Source organism: Pongo pygmaeus, chromosome 4 (genome assembly GCF_028885625.2).
Source record: "Pongo pygmaeus isolate AG05252 chromosome 4, NHGRI_mPonPyg2-v2.0_pri, whole genome shotgun sequence".
Classification (NCBI taxonomy): domain Eukaryota; kingdom Metazoa; phylum Chordata; class Mammalia; order Primates; family Hominidae; genus Pongo; species Pongo pygmaeus.
The window spans coordinates 143,445,919-143,470,261 of record NC_072377.2 but is presented as its reverse complement, the minus strand read 5'-3'; the positions used below and the strand labels follow the sequence as shown (position 1 = coordinate 143,470,261).

The 24,343-nt window shown below is 46.7% G+C and overlaps 1 protein-coding gene across 2 annotated transcripts in view; it reads right to left on the bottom strand.

Annotated features, from left to right (window-relative positions):
* Nucleotides 1-4,976: 4,976 nt before the first annotated feature.
* Nucleotides 4,977-24,343, bottom strand: part of CTNNA1 (catenin alpha 1) — a 176,026-nt gene continuing 156,659 nt past the window's right edge. For both annotated transcript variants that reach the window (XM_054488849.2, XM_063665526.1), the window contains 8 exons: nucleotides 21,783-21,939; nucleotides 14,958-15,158; nucleotides 14,258-14,409; nucleotides 10,288-10,398; nucleotides 8,987-9,168; nucleotides 8,711-8,816; nucleotides 6,966-7,100; nucleotides 4,977-5,896 (listed from right to left, as the gene is read on the bottom strand). In XM_054488849.2, coding sequence (XP_054344824.1) covers nucleotides 5,609-5,896; nucleotides 6,966-7,100; nucleotides 8,711-8,816; nucleotides 8,987-9,168; nucleotides 10,288-10,398; nucleotides 14,258-14,409; nucleotides 14,958-15,158; nucleotides 21,783-21,939 — 1,332 coding nt within the window. In that variant the 3' untranslated portion in view covers nucleotides 4,977-5,608. The remainder of the gene's footprint in view (nucleotides 5,897-6,965; nucleotides 7,101-8,710; nucleotides 8,817-8,986; nucleotides 9,169-10,287; nucleotides 10,399-14,257; nucleotides 14,410-14,957; nucleotides 15,159-21,782; nucleotides 21,940-24,343) is intronic.

The following is a 24,343-nucleotide window of genomic DNA, read 5'->3' as shown; positions in this document are numbered from 1 at the left end:
TTCTACTAAAAATAAAAATAAGCCAGGCGTGGTGGCGGGCACCTGTAATCCTAGCTACTTGGGAGGCTGAGGCAGGAGAATCGCTGAACCTAGGAGGCAGAGGTTGCAGTACGCTGAGATTGCGCCATTGCTCTCCAGCCTGGGCAACAGAACGAGACTGTCTCAAAAAACAAACAAAAAAATCAGTGTTCATGTGAAAACCTGTGCGTCAATGCTTATATCAACTTTATTTGTAAAAAATAAAAATAAACTGGAAACAACTCAAATGTCTCTTATCTGGGGGATGTATAAACAAACTGTGATGCACCCTTACAACGGAACACGACTCTGCAGTAAGGAACGAGCCACCGATGCACACGGCAATCTGCGTGCATTTTGAAGCCGCGCTGATTGAAATGCACTGCGCCATATGCAGCCAGACCCAAAAGGCCACGTACTGTATTACTCCACTTATGTACATTCTGGAAAAGGCAAAATGATAGGGAAGGTGTTGCCAGGACTTAGGATTGGGGAATGTTTTGATGATACTGGGATTGCACAGGGGAATCCTGGGGGGAGGGTGACTGTTCCATCTTCCTTGTGGTGGTGGTTACAGGACTGCGTTTGTCAAAACTCATGGAATTACACACCAGAAAGAGCAGATTTCACTGTATGTAAATTTTCACCTAAGTTATAATAACAACTCATCCTTTCCTAATGACATTTTACCACAATCGGTCCTATTGTCTGGGTGATAGAAGGACGCATCACGGCGCGCTCCTGGGCTTCTCTGTCCAACTCCGCGTTTTAGCACTGCCAGCCCGTGGCTCGAAATCTGATGTGGTGGGAGCATTTACCCATGGAAATTGGGAAACGCTACAGATCAAAGGTGAATTTGTTATGTTAATAATGCCAATTAAATGTAAATGTGTGTTATCTATAGCAGTTACATCGTCAGTAGCACAAAAAAATGGAAGAAATTGTCAAAGTAGTTAACAACTATTATCTGACTTAGCAAAGAAGTCACTCACTGACAAAGTGAAAGTCCAACATAGGTTTTTGTTGTTTCACTTTCATTTATTCCTTAAGGTAAACACAAATATCAAGCAGCATTCCTGTTGGAACTAGTCTCGTTTGTCAGTTACAACCATAGGTTGGCCGTGGATGCAAGAGTCTGGCAAAAATCAATGAAAGCCTTCTATGGGAATCAGCTGGCTGGCTGGGATTCCCAGTTAGAGTCCTGTACGTCTCCTTTTGTGAACGGTGTGCTGCAATTCCTTTATAGCGGTCCAGTGTTTTCTAAATGCACAGATGTGCATCTGTTCGCATCCTCCCTGGCCTGGCCCTGGAGAGCCGGTGGCTCAACATTGACCAGCAAGCCCCTGCTGGGTGTCACTGAACATGGAGAGGAGGCTCCAGATGGGAGCCCTGGAGCACCTCAGTGTCAGGGGCCACGAGGAGAAGGAGCTGGTAAAGGAGATGAGGGACACGCATTGGTGACAGGCAGGGAACCGTGGGAATCTAGAGAAGGTGTGAGAGGGAGGGAGTGGCCACTGGCATCACCATTACTCAGAGGGTCCAGGAGGGATGGCCCAAAGCTGGGGTCCCTGGAGGAAGTGCCTCTCAAAGCCAGGTGGCAGGGCCGGCCACTTGCCGCCATGTGACTTCACCTCTCCTAGTCACTTCTTCAGCTGTGCAGCCGGAGATGTAGCAATGGCACTGACACCTTGGGTTGCACAGATGAAATGGGGTGACGAGGGTAAAGGCTGAACACAGGCTCTGAGGTGCCCAGCATGTGGCAGCTCCTTCTCTCTTGCTTCCGTGGGGAGGTGGCCTTGTCCTGGGAGGAGGGTGGAATAAGTTGGGACTGGAAGCTGTGAGGGTGAAGGCTGCAGAGTGAACTGTGGCCTTTGAAGGTGTTGCACAGGAGCCACGGGAACCCCTGCAGGGCACTGAGCAGGGAGGGACCAGGACAGAGCCATCCTGGGAGAGGCGTGGGTGCTGCTAGCCACAGGAGAGCAGGGGCTGTGTGCTGAGTGCAGGGAGTAGGGAGCAGGTCTGAGGGGTCACCAACGCAGGGTGACAGGCTGGGGAGGCACAGTGAGTTGGAGGGATCTGGGACTCGGCTTTGGTCCTTGGCTCTGCTCCCCCAACCCTCCTCTGATGAGGCATCAACAAGACGGCTGAGAGCAGGGGCCCGTCCTGGATGAGAAATCTCAGGATGCAGAGGGGAGGCAGTCCCCTTTGCAGATGGCACAGGGGCAGGAGCGAGCATACAGGAGGCTGCAGGAAAGCCCCAAAGGCCCCGCACGCACAGGCAGGTCCCCTCCTGCTTGGCCCAGCTTTGTCATGGTCTGTGAGGTGAGAGGAGGGGTCAGGATTTCGGGGCAGGGCCTCTGAGCCTCAGCCTCGGCTCTCCAGGCCCCTGGTGCCTTCTCATTTGCCAGCTTTTTGCCCTCTAACACCTTCTGATGGGTTGGTTTAAATCAATAATGGTCCGCATTGTTCAACTACTATCTATCCAGTACATGCCAAGCTCTTTACCTCTGATGAGGATGAGTAGAGCCAACACTGGCTATTCCCCAAAGGTCAGTCCAGTGAGGGCTGGTGCCTGCAGTGCTGTGAGCTTTGGCAGAGGATGGAGGAGCCCAGGGAGCAAGGGATGGTGTGGGCTGCTTTCCCGCTGTGGCACAAGGGAAGACTTTAAGAGATACATTAATGGACTTTTGTTTGTTTGTTTGTTGTTTTTTTTTTAAGAGAGACAAGGTTTTACCATGTTGCCCAGGCAGGTCCTGAACTCCTGGGCTCAAGTGATCCTCCCACCTCGGCCTTCCCAAGTGCTGGGACTACAGGCATGAGCCACCACACTTAGCCTGTCGGTGTCCTTTTGATAAGGTGACTTGATGAGACAGGAAGGAAACGCTAAAGCCAGCACAGGGTGTCCCAGGGCAAGTGCATTCCAGGCCAGGAAGCATAGGCGCGAAGGCTGAGGCACGATGTGCTTCAGGGACACCAGGGACAGATGTAGGATGGCAGAGAATGGGGAGACGAGGCCAGAGCAGGCAAGAGGCTTTTAGGACTCTGGCTTTTACTGAGGGACATGGAAGCCGCTGGAAGGTCTGAGCTTGTCTTACAGGGACAACTTGGCTGTGGGGGACACTGGCAGGGAGGCTGGCTGTGGCCGCCCACCGCCGGGCACTGGCAACCTCGTCCTTTCCTTCCACAGTGGACCAGCCTTGGTCTGTGTGACCCACAGAATACAGACATGATGGGGAATCACTCTCCGTATCAGGTTTTAAGGGAACACCATGGCTTCATCTGGCTGCTGCTCGCAGATACCGCTCTGGGGAAGCCAGCTACTACCAAGCTGTGAGCTGCTCTGTGGAACGGGCCATGTGGCATGGAACTGAGGCCTTCTGTCAATAGCCACGCGAGTGAGTCTGGAAGCAAATCCTCGCCAGGTCAAGCCTTCAGAGATGGCAGCCTTAGCTGGCATCTTGGCCACTTCATGAGACCCCGAGTCAGAGCCATCTAGCTGAGCTGCTCCCAGATTCTTGCCCTTCAGGAGCCGTGTGAGGTCGCTTTAGCTGCAACTTGCTACACAGCAGTAACAGCAGGATGGCTTAGGCCAGGCAGTAACAGGTAAATTGTGCGTACATTTTAAAGATCAGAATTTTGATTTCTTGTCACTAGAAGCCCATTGCGCTATAGAACCACCTCAGAACTTTTATTATTAGGCATTTGGCAAGAGGAAGGCGGGAGGGGCAGTGACGTGGGGAAAACGGTATGGAGGGTGTGGGGGTGGGCGGTGGCGAGTAGAGGTGGCAAGCACAGTTTGGACAGGTCAAGTCTGAGAGATTCATTAGACATCCGAATGGAGCGTGAGGCAGCAGTCGGTTATAAAAGGCTCTGGGGAGAAGTCAGCATTTGGATGTCTTTACATGCGAGATTCTGGCTGAGCTCAGGAGGGTGGGCACAGACACAATCTCTCAGCCCCAGGAAAGGAGAAGGAGCCCCCAGTAAGGCAGGCAGAACCTGAGCGGGGTGTCCGGGAAGCCAAGTGAGCAGCGTTCAAGAGTCCTTGTCCTCCTCCTCCCCACCACGCCCCCAGGCCGCTTGCATGGTGAGGTCTCAAGACCATTGCCAGTGTGGCTGGCAGTGGAAGGCAGTCACCTTGACAAGGGAGGTGGAGGGAGCAAGGTGACAGCTGACTGGAAGTGAGGAAGGAGAGAAGATGACAACAAGCTTCTCTTTAGGGAACCTTGTTTAGGGTGGGGATGCCAGCTGGGAAGGATCACGGGGGGTTAAGGAGGGTTTTCATCTTGAAGGCCACTATCATCATAGCTTGGTGTGTGCTGACGGGAAGAATGCAGAAGGGATATGCTGACAGGAAGGACGCATGAGAGAGGACATCTATAATGAAGACAGGGATGCCTCCGAGGTTGTGACACGAACCTCAGGGAATGGACATGTGAATTCCCAAGGTGGGGGTGCAGGGTGGGGCACTCAGCAGGACAAGGGGCATGGCCCTCCCTGATGGGCTGGCACGAGCCGTACAGCCTAGAGCCACAGACAGTTTCCCTCCTGGGCATCCCCATCCTGGAAGAGAGGGACACCGGGAGGGCTCAGAGCACCACAGATGCTGTGGGCAAATCTATGACTTGAAGGGAGAGAAGACGACTTTGGCCTCTTGGATGTCGTGGTTTCACAGTGGACTTTGTTGGGGAAAGTTAGTGTAAAAAACATTCAAATTCACAAAATTTAAATAAGATAGTAAATTATGCCTTGTAGTTATAGTAATCAATCACTATAGTAATCACAAATAAGGTAAAGTCTAAATTACTGCCTTAGCAAACACTATTTTGTCAGGTTTTTCTGCTGCAAGCCCAAGGCGGGAAACACTGCAATTATTAGAAGTGAGCCCAATGATGAATTTGCATTTGCAGCTGGAAGAAAGAGGAAAAAAAGTGTGTTCTGATTATGGCATCAAGACACTGTAGCCTAAAAAAGCAACTTTATTAATGTCCTGCAGCAGTGTACATTAGTAATCGTAACCATGCATTAAGATTCTCATTTCACGTCATAAAGAGAGTAATCAGTTTTCCTCATGATACATTATGTTTTACTGAGTTTGTCCCTCCAAAGACCTTTCTGGGAACATTCCTTCTCTAGGGACTGCTTCCTAAGATGCCCAGGTTGCTTACCACAGGTCATCTTTGGTCATTTAAAAGCAGTCAAGCTGTCTGGACTGCACCCTCTCAACTGAAGTTGAGTCAAATTCCCTTCTCTCAAACCCTAACGCCGCCATCACTAAGAGAATGGGCATCTCGGCTTGGTCAGAGCATTACTAACAAGCTAATGTGGGATTCTCTTTGGTTATGAATTTTTACTTTTATTTAAGCATATAAAAAAATACAGCTAGAAGTAGGCTCCTGCATTCTAAAAGCATTTTTAATCAACTTAACTTAAACTATGTTCTTGGAAAATTCACCACCTGGACTGGTTCACAGTCTGCCCAGTTGCCTGTGGAATCTAGTATCAGTGTTGTATTTAGCAAATTCATTTCAGTGATGAACAGTGACTGATCTTCAGGAGCCCCGAGGGGTGGGGGTGGCTGGCCTGGGCAGACTTAGATGCTGTCCATAGCTTTGAACTCGCTGAGGGCCTGCACCGGGTTCACGTGCTTCTTCTGAGATGCCCGTTTAATCTTGGTCTGTGTCTCATCCTGTTTCTCTCTCTTCACCAAGGGCTTTTTCTCTGGTGCCTTCATCTTCCATGACACAGCAGGAAGGTTGAGGGAAGCCATACCCTGTGACTTTTGGTATTTGGTAGAGGCGACGTAGGATGCTTTCACTGTCTGCACCACAGCATTCATCAAGTTCTTGGCTGCCTGGATCAGGGACATGGCACTGTCCACCTACGAGGCAGACAGAGGTGGTAAGAAGCACAGGCCTGACCTCCAGCCTCGTGGACACAGGTGGGCCGTGCTTGAAGGGGAGCCCCCTACTCCTCTGCAAGACCAGGGCCTGGGCAGGTCGCAGAGGATTGGGCAGCAGCCTGTTCCTGAAGAACACCCTCAATGGCTGCTCTTATCTAAATAGCCTGGAAGCGCCTGCCCTCAGACCCTTTGGAGAAGACATGAGGCAACCTCACCTTGCTCGCCCCCACCCCTCAGCCAGTGTTTATTCACTCAAACCAACTGGAAGTCACTGTAAGTGATCCCAGAGCTGTAAGCACGTGGGGGAGGAGAAGCAGGAATCGAGACAGGGACGTTTATGGCAAAGCAGATGAGCAAATGGTCTCAATATGTTCAATATAAGAAGTGTTTCTTTTAAAGGAAATTCAGTGGGATTAAGAGAAGCCATGGAGGCTCGGTGGACCCCAATCCACTCAGCAAACCTCTTCTTTCCCCTGCCCTAGGTGAGAAAGGCCTCAGAACTGTGATGTGGTAAAAAGAGACGCTACCCAAGCACTCTGAGGAGTGAAGGGCTTTTGAGAAAACACCTTATCTATGTCTACTCTTAATTCCTCTCTGGGGGAAGAAAAGGAAGTTTTGTTTTGTTTTGAGACAGAGTCTTGTTCTGTTGCCCAGACTGGAGTGCAGTGGTGCCATCTCGGCTCACTGCAACCTCCATCTCCCAGGCTCAAGTAATTCTTGTGTCTCAGCCTCCCAAGTAGCTGGGACTTACAGGCACCTGCCACCACGCCCGGTCCCAAGGAAGATTTTTCAAAATTCTTTCCCAGTGAGTGGCCAGCAAAGGGGAGGCGGCCAGCCTTTCAGCCCCTGCAGTGCCCCCCAGGTGTCACAGTTCTACAGGGAACAGATGATGGACAGACCTTGGTCTCCAGAGACTGGGACAGGACCTCAGGTTTCTGCACAGCACACTTTCCCAGGGCAGGTGTTTATGTGGATAGGAGGTGACTTTCATTTCTGACAAGGGTCAGCACGTTCCCACTGGCCCTCTTTTTTTTCAGCTAATGCTTACCCCAGAGACAACGAGCTCCCCGCCGAGATTCTGCACCTCGGCCTTGACCTTGCTGCAGATGTTGAGCTGGTGGCAGTAGAGGGCGATGCGCTGCAGGTAGGCCAGCAGGTCCTGCTTGCAAGCCGAGTCAGGGCACTGAAGAGAGAGCAGGCTTAACACCGTGTATCCTGGCCTGGCCCAAGCCCCCCTGACCCCACAGCTGTTTCTGAAAGGTTCAGTGTGGCACTCACATGCTTCCTCCCCTCTTGCTGGAGCAAAATCACCCAATTACCTGAGGCAGTCACAGCCCTTGCCTACACTCTGCTTGGGGATGGAGGCGGGTGAGCTGATGGAAGTCGTTCATGGGACCCTGACTGCGCTGCATGGCACTGGTTGTACAGCCAAGGCCTTCTGAGCCTCCCGCTGACTTCCCTCCTATGACGGCGGGGAAACCACCCTGGCCAAGGATCCCCTCACCCCACACAGCAGGGTGGAGGCCCATGCCCCTCAAGGTGAGAGCAAGCAGGAGCCTGGCTATGGAGAAAAGTCCAGATGTTTTTAGCTAAGTAAACAAATAGTTAACTCTTCTGCTCCGAGGCACTTTGCATTATTAATGCCTGATGACAAAAGCCACTCACTGCAGGCTGAGGTGGAAGACAAGTGAGTAAAGTAAAGCAAGAAAAAAAGCAGTTGGGGATGGTCAAAGAGAAAAGGGTGGCCCCTGCCCAGTTCCTGTCTCGCTCCACATCTCAGGGTTTTAGAGGCTCCCAGATTAGGACCGGCCTAGAAAGCTTTACCCAAAGGAAGAAACACAGAGCACCTCTCAAGTGTTTATAGCAAGCAAACATTTTCTTCCAGTGAGGCTGGAGCAAAGTACACCACAGAGAGTGGTATGAACTGAGACCCCGCAGACCATACTGGAGATGAGCTGTATTCTAAGTAGTCATGGAAGCAGGGCAGAGCCGTGTGATTTGCATTTTCAGATGACAGTATTGGCAGCTGGATGCAGAAGGAAGTGGAGAGAGGAAAGAATAGGAAATCGGGAGCAGCCACAGTAGTCCAAGTGGCTATGGAGATCTGCAGAAAGGACAAGACTGGTTTGTGTCAAGATACATTTGGCCAATGGAAGCAATAGGCCCTATTACCGATTGTGTGGGAGTCAAGGATGTCTTTACAATCTTTGGCTTGTCTAAGGAGGGATGTCTCACACATCCTGTGGCCTAGATGAGGCTGAGAGTTTGGATATTTCAGGGAAAATGGTGGGGAGGTTTGTTAACTACAGAGAAAAACTGTAACTGAGAAACAGCTTCTCTTGATCAGGCTTAAAACACCAAATGAAATGTATTGTACAATTTCCAGGTGGTAGGAACCGTATTTTTGTACCTATCAGTGTGAGGGAATAGGGGGATGAAGACGGGATGACTGAGAAACACAGTGCTGAGGATGAAGAAACCTGGCCCCATCTAGGCACACCAGCCTTCCACAGCACTGGCCACATGGCTTCTGGCTGCTCTCGGCCCCTGCCCAGAGGGGGAGAGAGGGAACTGAGACATAATAATTTTGGTTACCAAGTGATGGAAGATTCCAGGACATACACATCTGCTCTAGAGAATCCTTACAAATCTATGCTGGGATTAATAAGAACCATTTTTAGAGATGGGTGGCAAAAGTGCTGTGGCCCATGAAACTTACCCTGAATGGACCAGGCTGGGCTGCCTGAGCCCCAGGAGGAGCTTGGAGACCCACCTGGCAAGTCTGTCACTTACATGGTCTGCGATGGTACGGCCAAGCTTGTCCATCCTGGATCCTGCCTCAGCAATTTTCTTGGCAGCACTGATGACATCTGATGTATTTTTGAGTGGTCCTTTACCTCTGAGAAGAGAGAGAGAACAAGGATCATTGTATGTGAAGCCCCTCACAGTTGGAGTAGAAAAAGATGTCCACAAAGCCCCATGGCCTGGGCTGTCTGAGTCGCTGCGCAGGTGACCTGTGGGGAAGAAAGTGGCCCCTGTGCAGCCTGGTGGGGCCGGGGTGCTGCTCACCGGGTAAAGTCAGTCATCTCCATCATAATCATGCACATCTGCTTGGCCAGCACAATGATGTCATTGCCACTGTCGTCCCATTTGGACACTTCAGCATCCAGCTTGCTCTTTTCTTCCTGGAAGCTGGCCACCTGTTCCGCAATCTTCGCTTTTTGCTCCTGGGGAAGCTGAGCCATGATCGCCTGTGATCACAAGCACAAAGAGCTCTTACATAAAAAGAATATGAAGTTCTCAGAGTGCACTAGCCAAGAATATTTCCAACAGGCAATCTGTGGCATAGGTAGGATAATGCTTTAATAGGTTTCATTTTGCCTGAAGGGCTATTTCTCTCATTTTTTGCAGAAACTTACGGCAGCCTGAATTTCTGACCCACTTTTGAGCACAAGTTTTAGTGTGGAAGGAAAACAGTGAGGGATGGAAGGCTAATGTGGAAGCTTTGGAATCACACCTGTGCAGGGACAGAACCTGCTTAATTCTTATTAATATAAGACAAGAAATGAGAGAAGGGGTTGATGAAAGTGTGGAGCCCTTTCCCTGGCGGGCCCTGATGGACATTTCCAACTATTCAAGGTGAACTGAAAGAGGCTTTAGAATGTACACCTGAAGAAGGAGGGCTGAGGGATACCTCCTGGCACTCAGGCCATACTTGAGCAACACCTGGAGGCCTGCTGCCCACCTCCAGCCCACAGACCTACGGCTGGGGAGCTCCTCCCTCTCAGCTTCCCAAAGTGCTCATGACTGAGCAGGACATAAGGCAGGGATGTGCTTGCTGTTCACGACAGATTTCCAAGGAGTGAAGTCAAAGACTCCTTAGAAATATTTCTTGGCATCCTCCCCAAAACATAAATGCTATTGATTGAAGATTTAATGACTCAAATGAATGCAATGGCTCTGACTGGCTTTCTTGAATGTACCACTGTTATTTTTTTAAACCCATGAATAATTAAATAGTTCATACCCATAGTATCATTGAGATGGGCAAAGGCAGCAATCTTTCTCAAATTTCACGATCCTTTCAATAAACACTGCATTGACTAAATCTTAGCCCTTTCCTGACCCAGGGCTCTATCATAAACTAAAGCCCCAGGGCACTGCAGAGGAGGCCCAGGACCTGGTCTGCCTCTAGCTGAGGAGGCTACAAGTGACTAGCAGGTGCCACAACTTAGTTTAACTTCAGTCTACTGCCAGAGAGACAGAGAGAAACGGTGTTCTGAATACTGAAGGTGTTTTCCTGGAAACAAGAAAGGGGACAGGGAAAGTCGGCAGCACAAGCTGAACTGCCCCACGGAGCGCTTCCTTACCCGGGCACTCTGGCCAGCTATCAGCTGATCGTCTTCTGTCTGGACGCTCGTCCTGCTTCTGACATCGAAATCTTCTGTCTCAAAGTCAGAGTCATCCAACTCCTCAGGGGTCTGCCACCAAGACAGAGATCACAGGTCAGACACATCTCTGGGCCACTAGCCCCCAGCCACCCTGAGCCTCTTGGCCAGGTGCATGGAGGCCCAGAATTCTGGATTTTAATGTGCAGTGTTCTGAACAGTATGGTGAATAAAGTCAAAATCACTCAGCATTTGTCTCGAGCCTCTGCTTCACTGGTGCACACGCTGGGCTGCCTGGCCCACAGCAGGCCTGGGCTGGTTTCACTGTGTGTGGGGCTCAATTGCTATCACTGAGTCAATTCACTATTTCTTTGTAAGACATAAGGTGGTTTTTTTTTTTCCTTTGAGACAGAGTCTCGCTCTGTCACCCAGGCTGGAGTGCAGTGGCGTGATCTTGGAATCAATGCAACCTCCGCCTCCCGGGTTCAAGAGATTCACCTGCCTCAGCCTCCCGAATGGCTGGGATTAGAGGCAACATGCCACCATGCCCGGCTAATTTTTGTATTTTTAGTAGAGACGGGGTTTCACCATGTTGGTCAGGCTGGTCTTGAACTCCTGACCTCAGATGATCTGCCTGCCCTGGCCTCCCAAAGTGCTGAGATTACAAGCGTGAGCCACTGTGCCCGGTGACATAAGGTTTTTACTTCCTAATTTACTTCCCCAACACCAGCATTTTAAGACAAAGATGAGAACTGTCCTGGGTAGAAAAGGTACTGACTTAAAAATAAAGGTGTTTTGTATAGTATTAAGCGGATTTGTATAACTTTCCTACTTTATGACAAAAAGAAAATTAAATAACTGGGCCTTCTGTTTGTTAGGGTACCAAGGCTGCTTGGAGGAGTAAAAATAGGCAATGTATTTTAAAGTATTCTTTTGACTTTCATCAAAAGAAAAGAGGGGAGAATATGGCAGGTAAGGGCTGAGTAAATACCCAAGGGACTGATTACTGGTCCTAGCTCTTTGCTTTAATTATGAAATAAAATTCTTATTTTGTACCAACTACCAGCCTCTCATGATTAGCTACTGACTTGAAACATAATGTTGTCCTCTGGCAGTTATCAGTAAGGGGGCAGCAGGCAGAACAGCTGGGGTTGGCACTCAGCCCAGCCGGCTGGCCTGTGACAGGAGGGCAGTGAGGCGAGTCCCTTATCTGTACCAGGACATAGTCCAAGCCCAGCCCAAGGACTTGCTGTGAGGTTCAAACAAGAAGATATGCAAGAAACATTCTGGAACCACCAAGAGCGTGTTGTGCAAAGGCTGGGCCTGTCCCCTGATGAGGTGAGAACAGTGGATGCTCATGCAGGGGACCAGACAGCATGTCGGTGTGAGGTCCTGGAGGCTGATGGACTTGGTGGCACAAAACACAATGCCAGCACTGACAGTTTTAATGCTGCAGTCACACATGCCTTCGGGACTGGCATGCAATCAGTCACACATACCTTCGGGACTGGCATGCAATCAATCAGTTAAGGGGCTTTTCAAAGGACCACCTCCTAACATCATCTCTGCCTCCCCAGCACCCCATCGCAGACCCAAGAACCATTCTTGCCAAGAAAACCGAGTACTCTCATTCATTCATTCATTCATTCATTCATTATCTCTCTGCCAAGCACTGTTCTGGGCCCTAGAGATACAAAGTGACAGACAAAAATTCCTCTCGCATATTCTAATGGAAGAAATGACAACAAAGTAAGCAAATGAATTATATGACACATCAAAAGTGACCAGTGCTATAAAGAAAGCAGTGATGAATAAAGGGAGATTTTAATTCTATATGGGTGTTTGGAAAAGTCTCACGAGAAGGTGCTTTCAAGGAGGGGGAGGGGGGCGCAGGTGGCAGCATAGAGGCCGTGGGGAAGGGGCGTTGGCCCAGGGAACTGCGTGAATAGCAAGGAGGCCACAGAAGGGGGGCTTAGCTCACTGCCCCCATGTCACCGGCTTGCCTGGAACCCCATGAGTACAAGGGGAGATCAGCAGGAAAGGAGGCTGGAGAAGTGACAGGTTCCAGTCCTAGAAGGCCTTGTAGGCCAGCATAAAGAATGAGTGATGTGGCGGCCTGTGGAGAGGCTGGCACAGAGGATAACATGATCTGATTGAAGCTTACAGAAATTGCTCTGGCTGCCCTGTGGCTCATGAGACTGTAGGCACCCAGGATGGGAACAGGGAACCAGCTGAGTGGCACCTGCATGAACCCAGGTGAGAGGTGCTGGTGGCTTGGACAAGGGTGAGAACATGTTCAGGTTCTCTACTGTGAAGGGAGAGCCAAAAGAATTCACAGATAAAGCAGATGTGAGGTATGGGACAAAAGGGAAATAAAAGATCCGAGGTCTGGGCCCAAGTAAGGGAAGACGGAGTCACTATCAACTAACATGTGCTGCCTGGGTGGAGCAAGTGAGAGGGAGGAGGCAAGGTGCGCAGACAAGTGTGGAACTTAGGAGAGTCGGCCTCTCGACAGGACTCTGAAGAGGTCAAGGACTTCCAGCAGGCCACACCCATGTTTCACAGGCTGAGGAGATGGGGAGAAACCAGCCAAGGAGACTGAGAAGGGGTGTGGGTCAAAACACTTTTTTTCCCCCTTAAAAATGGGAGAAATCATCATAGGCTTGGGGAAAGGTACAGGAGGCAGGGGGTGAAGAAGGTGGGACCCCAGTACAAAGACGTGCAAGGGATGGCCTCGGCCAGAAGCACCGACAGCGATGCCCATGGTGCTAGGAGGAAGGCAGAGCACATGGGCATGGATGCAGAGGGGTGGATGCACTAACTGCCTCAGTATCCTCAACGAAATCGGCAAGTGGGCCAAATAGGACAGGGGCACAGGTGTGGGTGGGCGGACGCCTGTTGCAGGGCAGCAAGGGCCCACAAATGGCCGTGGCTTCTGCGGCTCCATCAGCGTGGCTGTGGCCATCCTGTGCTCAGGAGAGCAGGATCTTGCTAGGACTGCACCTTGCAAGGCAGGTGTAAGGAAACAGCAGGGCAGAGGAGTGAGTATATTCAACTATGGACTCAAAGCTAACAAAGGACTGAACCAAGGACACAAGGGGCTGAGTGAGTGACACATGGGGAGGACCAACTGACTGAAGACCCCACAGTGGACTCAAAGGCTCGCTGGGAGTTGCAGGACTCAAGGGTGCAACCTGAACAATAGAACTAGGCTGCTGGGGATGACAAAGACAATGGCAGGCAGTGACAAAGGCTGAGGTACAGCTATGGCCAGGAGGTTGAGGTGGAGGAGGACAAGACATCAAGAAACTGAGAGGCCCAGGGGCTGGAAGGATGATTCTTGAATGAAGACAGGAATAGTTGTCAGAGAGCAGGACAGTACGCCGGGAGCTCAACCACAGATGCCGTAGAGGCCCCTTTCTCCTCTGCCCTTGCTACAGAGGCCCTCCAGGCACTCTGGCTATGGGGAAAGGGGCTCAGCACTTGGCCATGAGCCTAGGAACATCACCTGGGGCCGCTCCTCCCCACAACACCCTGGGGTTCCATCATCCTGTCTGCCTGCAGCCCCTCCGAAGAGACGGGCACTTCATGTGAACAATAACTTGAATCCGCATTACGAAAATACTTCCTTCTCTGATACTAGCTTGAGAACCATTATTTTCTATAATTTCCTGCCTAACTCAAACTGAAGCCTCATGTTGTAGAGACCGTTTATCCTAAATTAAATCGTCAACTCAGGCTAGCTCCCCTTCTTGGCCCAAGTTTGGGCTCTAACTTGCAACTAACAGTCATTTTAGACAACGTAATTAAATATATCTCATTCTAACAGCTTTTAGATTCATGGTTTTAATATACTGCCACCGCATCTGCCGAGTTCTAGAATGACGCATTGCTCAACTTTAGCAAATGATAAGAAAGAAGCTGTTAAGATGTCTGAAATGCAGTTACTCACCCTTATCATCAGCACTGCTTTCCTGATGTCCCGGATGCCATCATATACCAGGCGGGAGGCATCGATAAACTCATTCTCATCCATGGGCTGGGCAGGGTCCGAGCTGAGGGCTTCCACAGCTGCTTCTACTTGCTCAGTAAAACGTGGCATGACTGTGGAGAAAGAGGCACCACAGATATCCTGGTCAGCAGGCAGCATCATTCCCCTGGCCCTCCCTGAATCACTCAGCTAGACAGAAAGAGGTGAGGCTTATGATGAAAAGCCTCTGCTTCTACCTATGTGAAGGGTATTTACAGTTGAAATAAATTAAATGCAGTATTTTACGACTCAAATCATCTTTTTCTCTGCAACAGAGATTGGATGGTTGAGAACTTGAAGTGAGACTAACTTGAAGCCTTGCTTAAGAATGGGACCTACCTTAATTTAGTCTTTACTCACTAATAGGAGATTTAACTCAGAAATTCATCTTAAATAGTGTGTTTAGAATTAGTCCCGTGATTACTCATGAGATACACATGAAGAAAATACGCTTGTGAGGCCTGAATTTGGCTATGACCAGCTTCTCAGGAGCCCGATGTGCCATGAGACCAAATCTAAGTTCCCAACTCCTCCTTCCTCACCACAGGGCTGGGCTAATGGGGTGGCCTGCCTCACTCAGGCTGCGGTGTGTGGGAGCACTGGAAAGCGAGAGTTCCCGTACCTGTGTTGGAGAGCAGCTTAGTGGCTTCCAGAACCTTCTCTGTGTAGACTCCTGGCTCATAGTTGTCCATCTCTGAGGTGACTACATGAATGACCCGGGCTGCCCGGCCTCGAATTGCACCAGCTGTGCGGTCCAGGCCATCCACATCCTTCTCTTGGAGAGCAATGACACATTTGTTCACATCTTCCAAAATGTGATTCTCTGGAGAACAAGCAAAATGCTGAGTGAGGAAGGAGGCTTTCTATGAGAAGGTGGCAACTGTAAGCTGGCATCTATCATTTATTGTTTGCTTGGTGCCAGCCACAGTGCTGAAAGTTTTACATATACTTCATTGGAGAAACCAGTGACTAGTGATACAGACAGAAACTAAACCTGTTATCACCCCCAAGAATAACAATCTTCATTCCAGGTTTTAAAAAAAAAAAAAAAAAAAAAACACACACACACAAAAAACAATGCCCATCTTTGAGACACAGTTGTTCTGTAAACCTGGCAGAAAATTATCATAGAATTTTCTCTTCCTCTAGCTTCACTTCCTTCCTCTAGCTTCACTGACCCTATGTCCCAAATAAAGGAAAGGCTAAATTAGAACAAAAGTCCACTGTCCCCTCTCCCTCTCCTTCCAGGAGATGCTGATGATATTCAGACAATCTACCAAGAAGCCAGTACAGCCCTGGGATAGGAGAAGGTGCTGGAAAGCAGGTTGAAGCCTCCTCTAGAGGACCCTGAGGTGTGAGATGAACTATTTAATAACCCTCTTCATGGTACATAGATGGGCTTATTGTGATATTTGAAGGGTCCCTAGAAGTGAAAACCCCTGACTCCTATGAAGCTGATGGGTGGCTCCTAACAGTCATACAGCTGAATTTGGGCAACACACCAAAACTATTTTTCCTCAAAGCAAAATGCCTGACACTATAAATTTTTAGGAACCCCACCACAAAGGGTTTGCTCGAACTCATCTGTAGTAACAACGTGGAAGCAACCAAAATGTCCAAGAGAAGGGTGGATAAATGAATTATGGGAACTATGCAGCCATTAAAGTGGATGACGCAGATCTAGAGGCTGAGGCAGGAGGATGGCTTGAACCCAGGAGGCAGAGGTTGCAGTGAGCCGAGATCGCGCCATTGCATTCCAGCCTGGGCAACAGAGTGAGACTCCGTCTCAAAAACAAAAACCAAAACAAACAAAAAACACCTTTCCAGGGAAGGCCAGGAAACAGTAAGAATTCTTATTAGAGAAGGGAAAACTAGATTACTGCAATATAGTTAAGATCATATTTTGGTCTCTATTAATTACAAATTATGAGACTTGCCAGGGTTTATATCACTGAACTAATGAAAAAGTAAACATATTAAACTTCTAACATAAACACATTTTAAGAGGGATATTTAAACCAATTACAAGAATAAATGGATTTGGAGCCCATCACAAGCATTTTTAAAATATATAAACTCTAATAATTCAAACTAAACAAATGTACTGAGCAGGACTACCATACAAGCTCTTGGGTTAAAAACTGCTACTTTACTGGATCTAACACAATACCGTTAAGATGAAACTTGCATTGCTAAGGAAAGGAATAAAATGGAAAGAAAGCATGTTGATAGCAAAACTAAGAGCCAATGTTTTCTCGTATCATTGATTTTAAGACTCATCCCTGTTTCAGAATCAATGAAGTATGGCATTCCTTTCCGTTCATTAAACAAAGTGACCCAAACTTCCACCAAGGATTTTTTAACCTTTGTCTAGATACCTCTATGGTTTTTTTTTTTTTTTTTTTAATCCATTTAGACTTTCTTGAATTCATCTTGGCTGCCTTCTACATGAACCTAAACCAGGAAAGAGTACGCCATTTTTTAGAGTAATATTCCCCACTTCAGGAAGCTGACCAAAGTAATATTCTCTACCCTCATGAAACACTTGTCTCTAGGAAAACCCCAGCCTCGCTGAGGCTACCACACACCCAGGACAGAGCACCCAGCCTGCTCTCCACAACTGAACCTGATGGGGGGAGGTGCGAGTCCACTGTTCAACGGAGGGGGACAGGCTCTGTCCACACTAACTGAAACCATACATCATTTTAGTTAAGGAAACAACATAGGTCCACTATGAGCAGACACACCAATCTGTACCCATGAACAACTGTTCAATACATTATTTATAGGTGTGCTTCTAACAGAAAAAATTTCATACACATATGTATAACAGTCCATACAAAATATAGACAACTATATGTAAATGAATATAAAAGGAATTATATTATGGACACTATTGTATCTTTTTCACTTGAAAACCTTTCTAGGTCTGGCCCTACAGATCTACCTCATCCATTTTAATGGCTGCATAGTACTGTACTGAATAGATGGAGGGGCTATAATTCACTTAATTCAATCTTTCCTTAGACATTCTGGTTGAAGAAAACATCCTTATACAGGTATTTTGGCAAACATTTGTGACACTCCCCTAGAGAAAATGTCTAGCAATGAGATCGCTGAGTTAAAAAGCATATATGTCTAAAGTAGAAGTATGGTACCTAATTGCCCTCCAGGAACCATGCCAACTGGCATTCTCCATAAAAGATGTCAGAACTTCAGTCTACAAGGTGTAGCAATAGAGCCTCTTCTTTGTACCCTCTGCCCTGGGTATCTTTATGGCATGCAGCATATGCAGGGCTGCTGCACACAAAGAAAATGAAAACAACGTTTCATACTTTATGTAGCGGATTTACCCTGTGACACGAACTTTCTGAGGGCTTGCTATATAAACTCTCTATATAGTAGGCTTAAAAAAAAAAAAAAAATCACAGGCCGGGTGATTTTTGATTACATGGTAGCTCACGCCTGTGATCCCAGCACTTCGGGAGGCCGAGGCGGGCAGATCACGAGGTCAGGAGATTGGGACCATCCTGGCCAACATGGTGAAACCCCGTCTCTACTAAAAATACAGAAATTAGGTGGGTGTGGTGACAGGCACCTGTAATCCCAGCTACTCAGGAGGCTCAGGCAGGAGGAGAATCGCTTGAACCCGGGAGGCGGAGACTGCAGTGAGCCAAGATCACGCCACTGCATTCCAGCCTGGTGACAGAGCGAGACTCTATCTCAAAAAAAAAAAAAAAAAAAATCACCACTAATCTAACTTCACCACTTCCTCCAAAGAGAGAAACTGTCTATAGTTTAGCATTTCTGCTATTAAACACAAAACCAACATTTAGGTACAATAATAATTAGGTATTTAATGACCTCCCAATCAGACCAAATTCTTTGGACACACTGACACTTAATGAAGGAGAGTACAAATTACCACTCCAAGTGTTGCTCCAAAGCATTTAATGCATATATATTGTTTCTAAGAGCATTTAGCAAAACATTTAATAAACCCAATTAGAGCTTCTTTAAGCAACCACTTGCATCTTCAAAATAAGGGAGCCAAAACTACAACATGTAAGCACACTCAGAGAATGGAAATCAATAACACTTCCATGGAAAACGTTTATCAAATACAATCCAAGTGAAATTCAAAGAGTCTATCACTTTGATGAATTTCAAACCACTCTCCTTAAGGGATTGGTCAATATAAATATATTCTTGGTCTGCTGAATGCTAGCATCTTAAACATCTCCAATATTTACAAGGCAGCATTTGGAATAGAACAACTTGGGGGTGAGGAGACCCTACCCCTCCTCCCTGGAGGTATCAGGCATATTCCTCTCTTTCTATGCAAGCGCGACTGTCACATATTTGACAATGATCAAAGTTCCCCATGCCCTACAGCCTCATAAAATGCTGGCATCGGGGTCTTGGTGGCTGCACCAGGTTATATACAAGATGACCATTACTTTTTGAGCCACAAATCAGGACATGACTTGTTCTAAGTATGAGGGAATTTCTGGAGCCAATGGGGCAGAATATCCAGAACAAAGGAGCTGAAGCCCTACTCCATAAACGATTTCCTCTTGGACAGGTTCTTAGTGACTGGACAGCGCTATAGCCAATATCCAGGCCCCATGAAGTGTAAGAGAATTTGATGGTGGAAAATCACAAATGCAAATACTATATAAAACCTCTCACACTGCAACAAAGGGCCTCAAGCCCCAGGAGACAGTAGAAAACAACCACTCTAAGAAGTCAGGGTGCATCCCTGCTGTTCATTTCGTAAAAGCTATGAAGCCCACCTACCTCAAAAGCCAGATCCTGTGCTAGGCACTTGCCAGGCAGCCCCCTACTCAAAAACAAGCCCATCTCACTATGGGTCCACCGAAGCATGACTATGCTTTATGGCCAGGGGACATTGGCAAATGGGGCAGGGTCAGGTCAGGGCCAAGATGTGGCTTCCCATCTAAATACTGCCCATGACTGCTGCAGATGACACCTGCCTAGGCTGTGTGTCAGGTGCAATGGGGAAATATCTCTAGTCCCCCGAAATAAAAAGTGCAACAGCTAGGCCGGGCACGGTGGCTCATGCCTGTAATCCCAGCACTTTGGGAGGCTGAGGTGGGTGGATCACCTGAGGTCAGGAGTTTGAGACAAGCCTGGCCAACATGGTGAAACCTTGTCTCTACTAAAAATACAAAAAATTAGCCAGGCATGGTGGCAAGCACCTGTAATCCCAGCTACTCGGGAGGCTGAGGCAGGAGAATTGCTTGAACTGCCAGAAGGCAGAGGTTGCAGTGATCCCACCATTGCACTCCAGCCTAGGCAACAAGAGCAAAACTCCGTCTCAAAAAAAAAAAATTGCTAAAGCTACCACGGGTAAGGTATGTACGTAAGAGTATAAAGGAGTCTGAATGCTGAAAATTAACTGGTCATTCCAGTAGAAACCTGCACAGGCATCTGCTTGTCTCCATCCTTTATCTATTCCCCCCTAAAAAGCATATTATATAAATCAGAGGAATTATGAAGAAAGGCCTTGCCCTATTAATGATTTAATTAATATTCCTAAGCAGGGCTGTGACAGAACATCAGAAAAACACACCAGGTAGACTTCTAAAATTCAGATGCTCTGAAAACACCACCACCTTTGACTGAAAGAATTGTTCCATGATTTTATTTGCTAAATAGAAACTGTCTAAGCTCCTTTCCATCAAATCAATCCCTCTTATACTCTCTTACATTTGCATAAAAACTGAACACACTCACCAGACAACAGTGTATCTGTTAAAAGAATTTGATTTCTCTTTTCCATTCTTTTATGTCATATGCCCTAAAGATATTGCCTAGAATCCACTAAATGCTGCTGCAGAATCCCTTTTCTTCACTGATTTGACGAATGGTGCATGAGGGACATCTGATGCTGTTACATTTTATTTTGCTATAGGACGACTGAAAATCCCTTGAGACCAAGCCTGAGACATACCTAACCTAATCTCAAAAAAGTAACTTTAAGAATATAGTATTTATCCAGGGGGGGGCTTTGCATTTAGATTTCAGAATTTGTTGTTTGCTTAAAAGTGTGCTGTGAAGGTGGAATGTTTTTCTCTAAACTGATGAAAAAGAATAATTCAGTACTTCATTGGGAAAAACAACAGAAGGCCAAGATTTCCCAAAAAAGCCATTGCTGCATTTTTGGCACCTGCAAAGATGTGCTTGCAAATGAGATTTTTGTTTTAAAGTACCAACACCTGCAATTTGGCAGTCCTGCAGCAAGATGGTTTACCCCCTACTTTTTGCAGTTTACAGATTGCTTGCTCCCCAGTTTCTCCAGTTAAGCCAAGGCTACCCATCCTAAGGAGAGAGTGTGAAGACAGGGAGACATTGGCATGCAGAACACACAGTCACCCTTATATAGGTCACTGCTGGAGGACTGTGCTGTGCATGTACTTAAGCTCTGCTTCTGTTTCAAGCCCTACTGCCACGTTCTAGCCCATGGTTCCCTGGGGTGACAGGTAGTTTCAGCCCTACAAAAACTTAGCCACTGATTCTGCCCACAGCCACTGGCCTCAGGAAGTCTGGCACTTTGAGAGAGCAAGCCATGCAGCCAAGGGCAACAGAGGCCCCGTTAAATGGAGAATGCATTTATAGTTACTCAACTCTAAGAAGATGGGACTGAAATTTATCTCTGTGTGATAAACACTGAATTGCATTTGACAGACATTTTCTATATGAATGCAATTTACTAAGTCATTACCAGTTTATGTTTATATAATGAAATCAACTGTTTTTGTGAGGTGAATTACCCAGATTTATTTTTCGCAAGTTCATAATTAAATGGCACTTAAATATTTCCTCTCTGTTTTCTATCTGTGCATCATGCAGACAGAAGAGTCTTTGGAAAAGTAGGCAGATAAACTATGACTACGATCATTTCTGAGAGACAGAAGAGAGGCTTTCCAAGAAGGGAAGAAGTTATTTTAAAAAAGAAACTAAAGGTGATGGTGTTGAGAATCCCTTCTTCTCCTAAGTTTCATAGGCTCATAACAAATAACCACAGTCTCCACCAAGACACAGATCAATGTTTTTTCTAAACACAATGGCAGCAAGAGGGATGGATGGTCCTGGTGTTCTACCGGTCCCAGTTGAAAGACCTCACTCTATACAAGCAGGGATAAGCCTTTGCCAGCCAGGTTTCTAATTCATGCTCCTAGGATTCAGACCAGCCCTATCAAGGGAAACATCTCCAACCCCAGCTACTTCCCAGTAGCTGAGAAGCTGTCACTTGAAAACCCTGTAGCTGATGGCTTTTTTAACATTAAAATGAAAACCAGCACAATATTATTGTTAGAATAAGTTACCTGCCAAGACATAGGAGTGTTTGCCCATTAATACAACTTAGACAAAAGTAATTATGAACATCTTCACATACTTCTCTGGGGAACTAGCTCATTACCTGAGACAGCCAAGAAGTCATCAATGGATGTAATGTCATCGACAGCATCTGTGAGGACACGGACTTGTTTTTCCCATTGTTCTTTAAAAAGATCCATGTTCTCTTGGGCCAGTTTACTCTGTGGTTTTGCTGCTAAAGCCAATGCAGCATTAATAACCTGCAAAAGATATTAAATTTCATTGTTTACTCTTTTTCAGAGTCATCGCTTTGTCTTACATGCATTTCACTAGGAGACATCACCCCACACGCTCTATCCTAACTATCACAAAGATGAAGGGGAAGAGCATTAAACAATGTTTTATATGGTGAAGTTGAAGTAATACATATTTTATTTGCAAACTATAGACAATGATAAAACAAATAAAAATTAACTGTACTAGTTTCATTCATGGTGGCAAGCCTACCATTTTCAGTGACACTAAATTCTAGGCTTTTTTCTCCTCATATAGACACATATATAGCAGCTACATCAAAAAATACACAATTAGAATTATATGCCACTTAAAATGGACTATACTGATTCTTATTTTAAATACTTCTCCATATCATTAAATATATGTTTAAAACACTAAGTATATTATTCTATGTTATGGACACACTGTTATTCTCCTATTGTAGGATGTCTGGGTTGTTCTGGTTATCCACCACTACAAATATCTTGTGATAAAAATGTGGCATTTCAGGTTCTCGATACATTATCAAAATGTATTCATGAAAAATACATTGTATCTAAGCGTAAGTATTTTTCATTTTCTTTTTAATAGAGTCATATTTGACAAACAAAAAACTGCTCAAAAAATGTATAATCTATTAAGGTTTAAAAATAATTTTAGGCCAAGTGTGGTGGCTCACGCCTGTAATCCCAGCACTTGGGAGGCCAAGGCGGTCAAATCACCTGAGGTCTGGAGTTCGAGACCAGCCTGACCAACATGGTGAAACCCCGTCTCTACTAAAAATACAAAATTGGCCGAGTGTGGTGGCACACGCCTGTAATTCCAGCTACTCAGGAGGCTGAGGCAGGAGAATCACTTGAACCCAGGAGGTAGAGGCTGCGATGAGCTGAGATCATGCCATTGCACTCCAGCCTGGGCAACAAGAGTGAAACTCTGTCTCAAAAAAAATAAATAAATAAAAATAAATAAATATTAATTTTAAAGCCTGGATAACATAGTGAGACCCCATCTCTACAAACAATAAAGAAAATGAGCTGGGCGTGGTGGCACACACCTATAGTCCCAGCTACCTGAGAGGCCCAAGTGGGAACACTGCTTGAGCCCAGGAGGTCAAGGGTGCAGTGAGCTGTGATCACACCACTGCACTCCAGCTTGGGCAACACAGTGAGACTCCACCTCAAAAAGATAAACAAGCTGGGCGTGGTGGCTCAAGCTCGTAATCCCAGCACTTTGGGAGGCTGAGGCAGGAGGACTGCTTGAGCCCAGGAGTTCAAGACCAGCCTGGACAAACATAGGAAGACTCTGTCTCTAAAAAAAAAAAAAGACAAAAAACAGCTTTATTGAGATAAAATTCACCTATCTACAATTCACCCATTTAAAGGACACAATTTCATTGGTTTTTAAAAGTATATTTGCAGTTGTTCAACATTCACCACATTCAGTTTTAGAACATTTTCATCACTCCAAAAAGAAACCCCATCCATATCCATTAGCAGCCATTTCCCATAACTCTGCTTACCCCATTTTTTTTTTTTTTTTTTTGCAACCACTAACTTACTTTCTATCTCTATGGATTTGTTTATTCTGGATATTTCAGATAAATGGAATCATGCAACATGTGGACTTTTGTAACTTGCTTTTTTCACTTAGTGTGTGTGTGTGTTTCTTTTTGAGACTGAGTCTTGCTCTGTCGCCCAGGCTGGAGACCAGTGGCGCGATCTCAGCTCACTGCAACCTCCCTCTCCCAGGCTCAAGCGATTCTTGTGTCTCAGCCTCCCAAGTAGCTCGGATTACAGGTGTGTGCCACCACGCCAGGCTAATTTTTGTATTTTTAGTAGAGACGGGTTTTCGCCATGCTGGCCACACCGGTCTCGAACTCCTGACCGCCTCCCGAAGTGCTGGGATTACAGGCATGAGCCACTGCTCCTGGCCTAACATAATGTGTTCAGAGTTCATTCATGTGTAGCATGTACCAGTACTTTGTTCCTTTTTGTTGATGAATAGGATTCTGTTATATGACCATGCCACAATTTACTTAGCCATTCATCTGTTAATGAACATTTGAATTATTGCCACTCTTTGACTGTTATGAATCATGTTGCTATGAACGCTCATACACATGTTTCTGTGTTTTTACTTCTCTGGGAATGGAGTAGAACTGCTGGGAAATATAGTAAATTTTGTGCTTAAACTTTTGAGAAGCTGCTTTACCTTTTTCCAAAGTGGCTGCACCATTTCACATCCCACCAGTGTGTATGAGGGTTACAGTGCCCTACATCTTCCCTAACGCTTGTTATTTTCCCCCTTTTTGGTTAATTCTAGCCATGCTAGTGGATCTGAAGTGATCACCATCCTGATAGCTGATGATGTCAGGTACCGTTCATATGT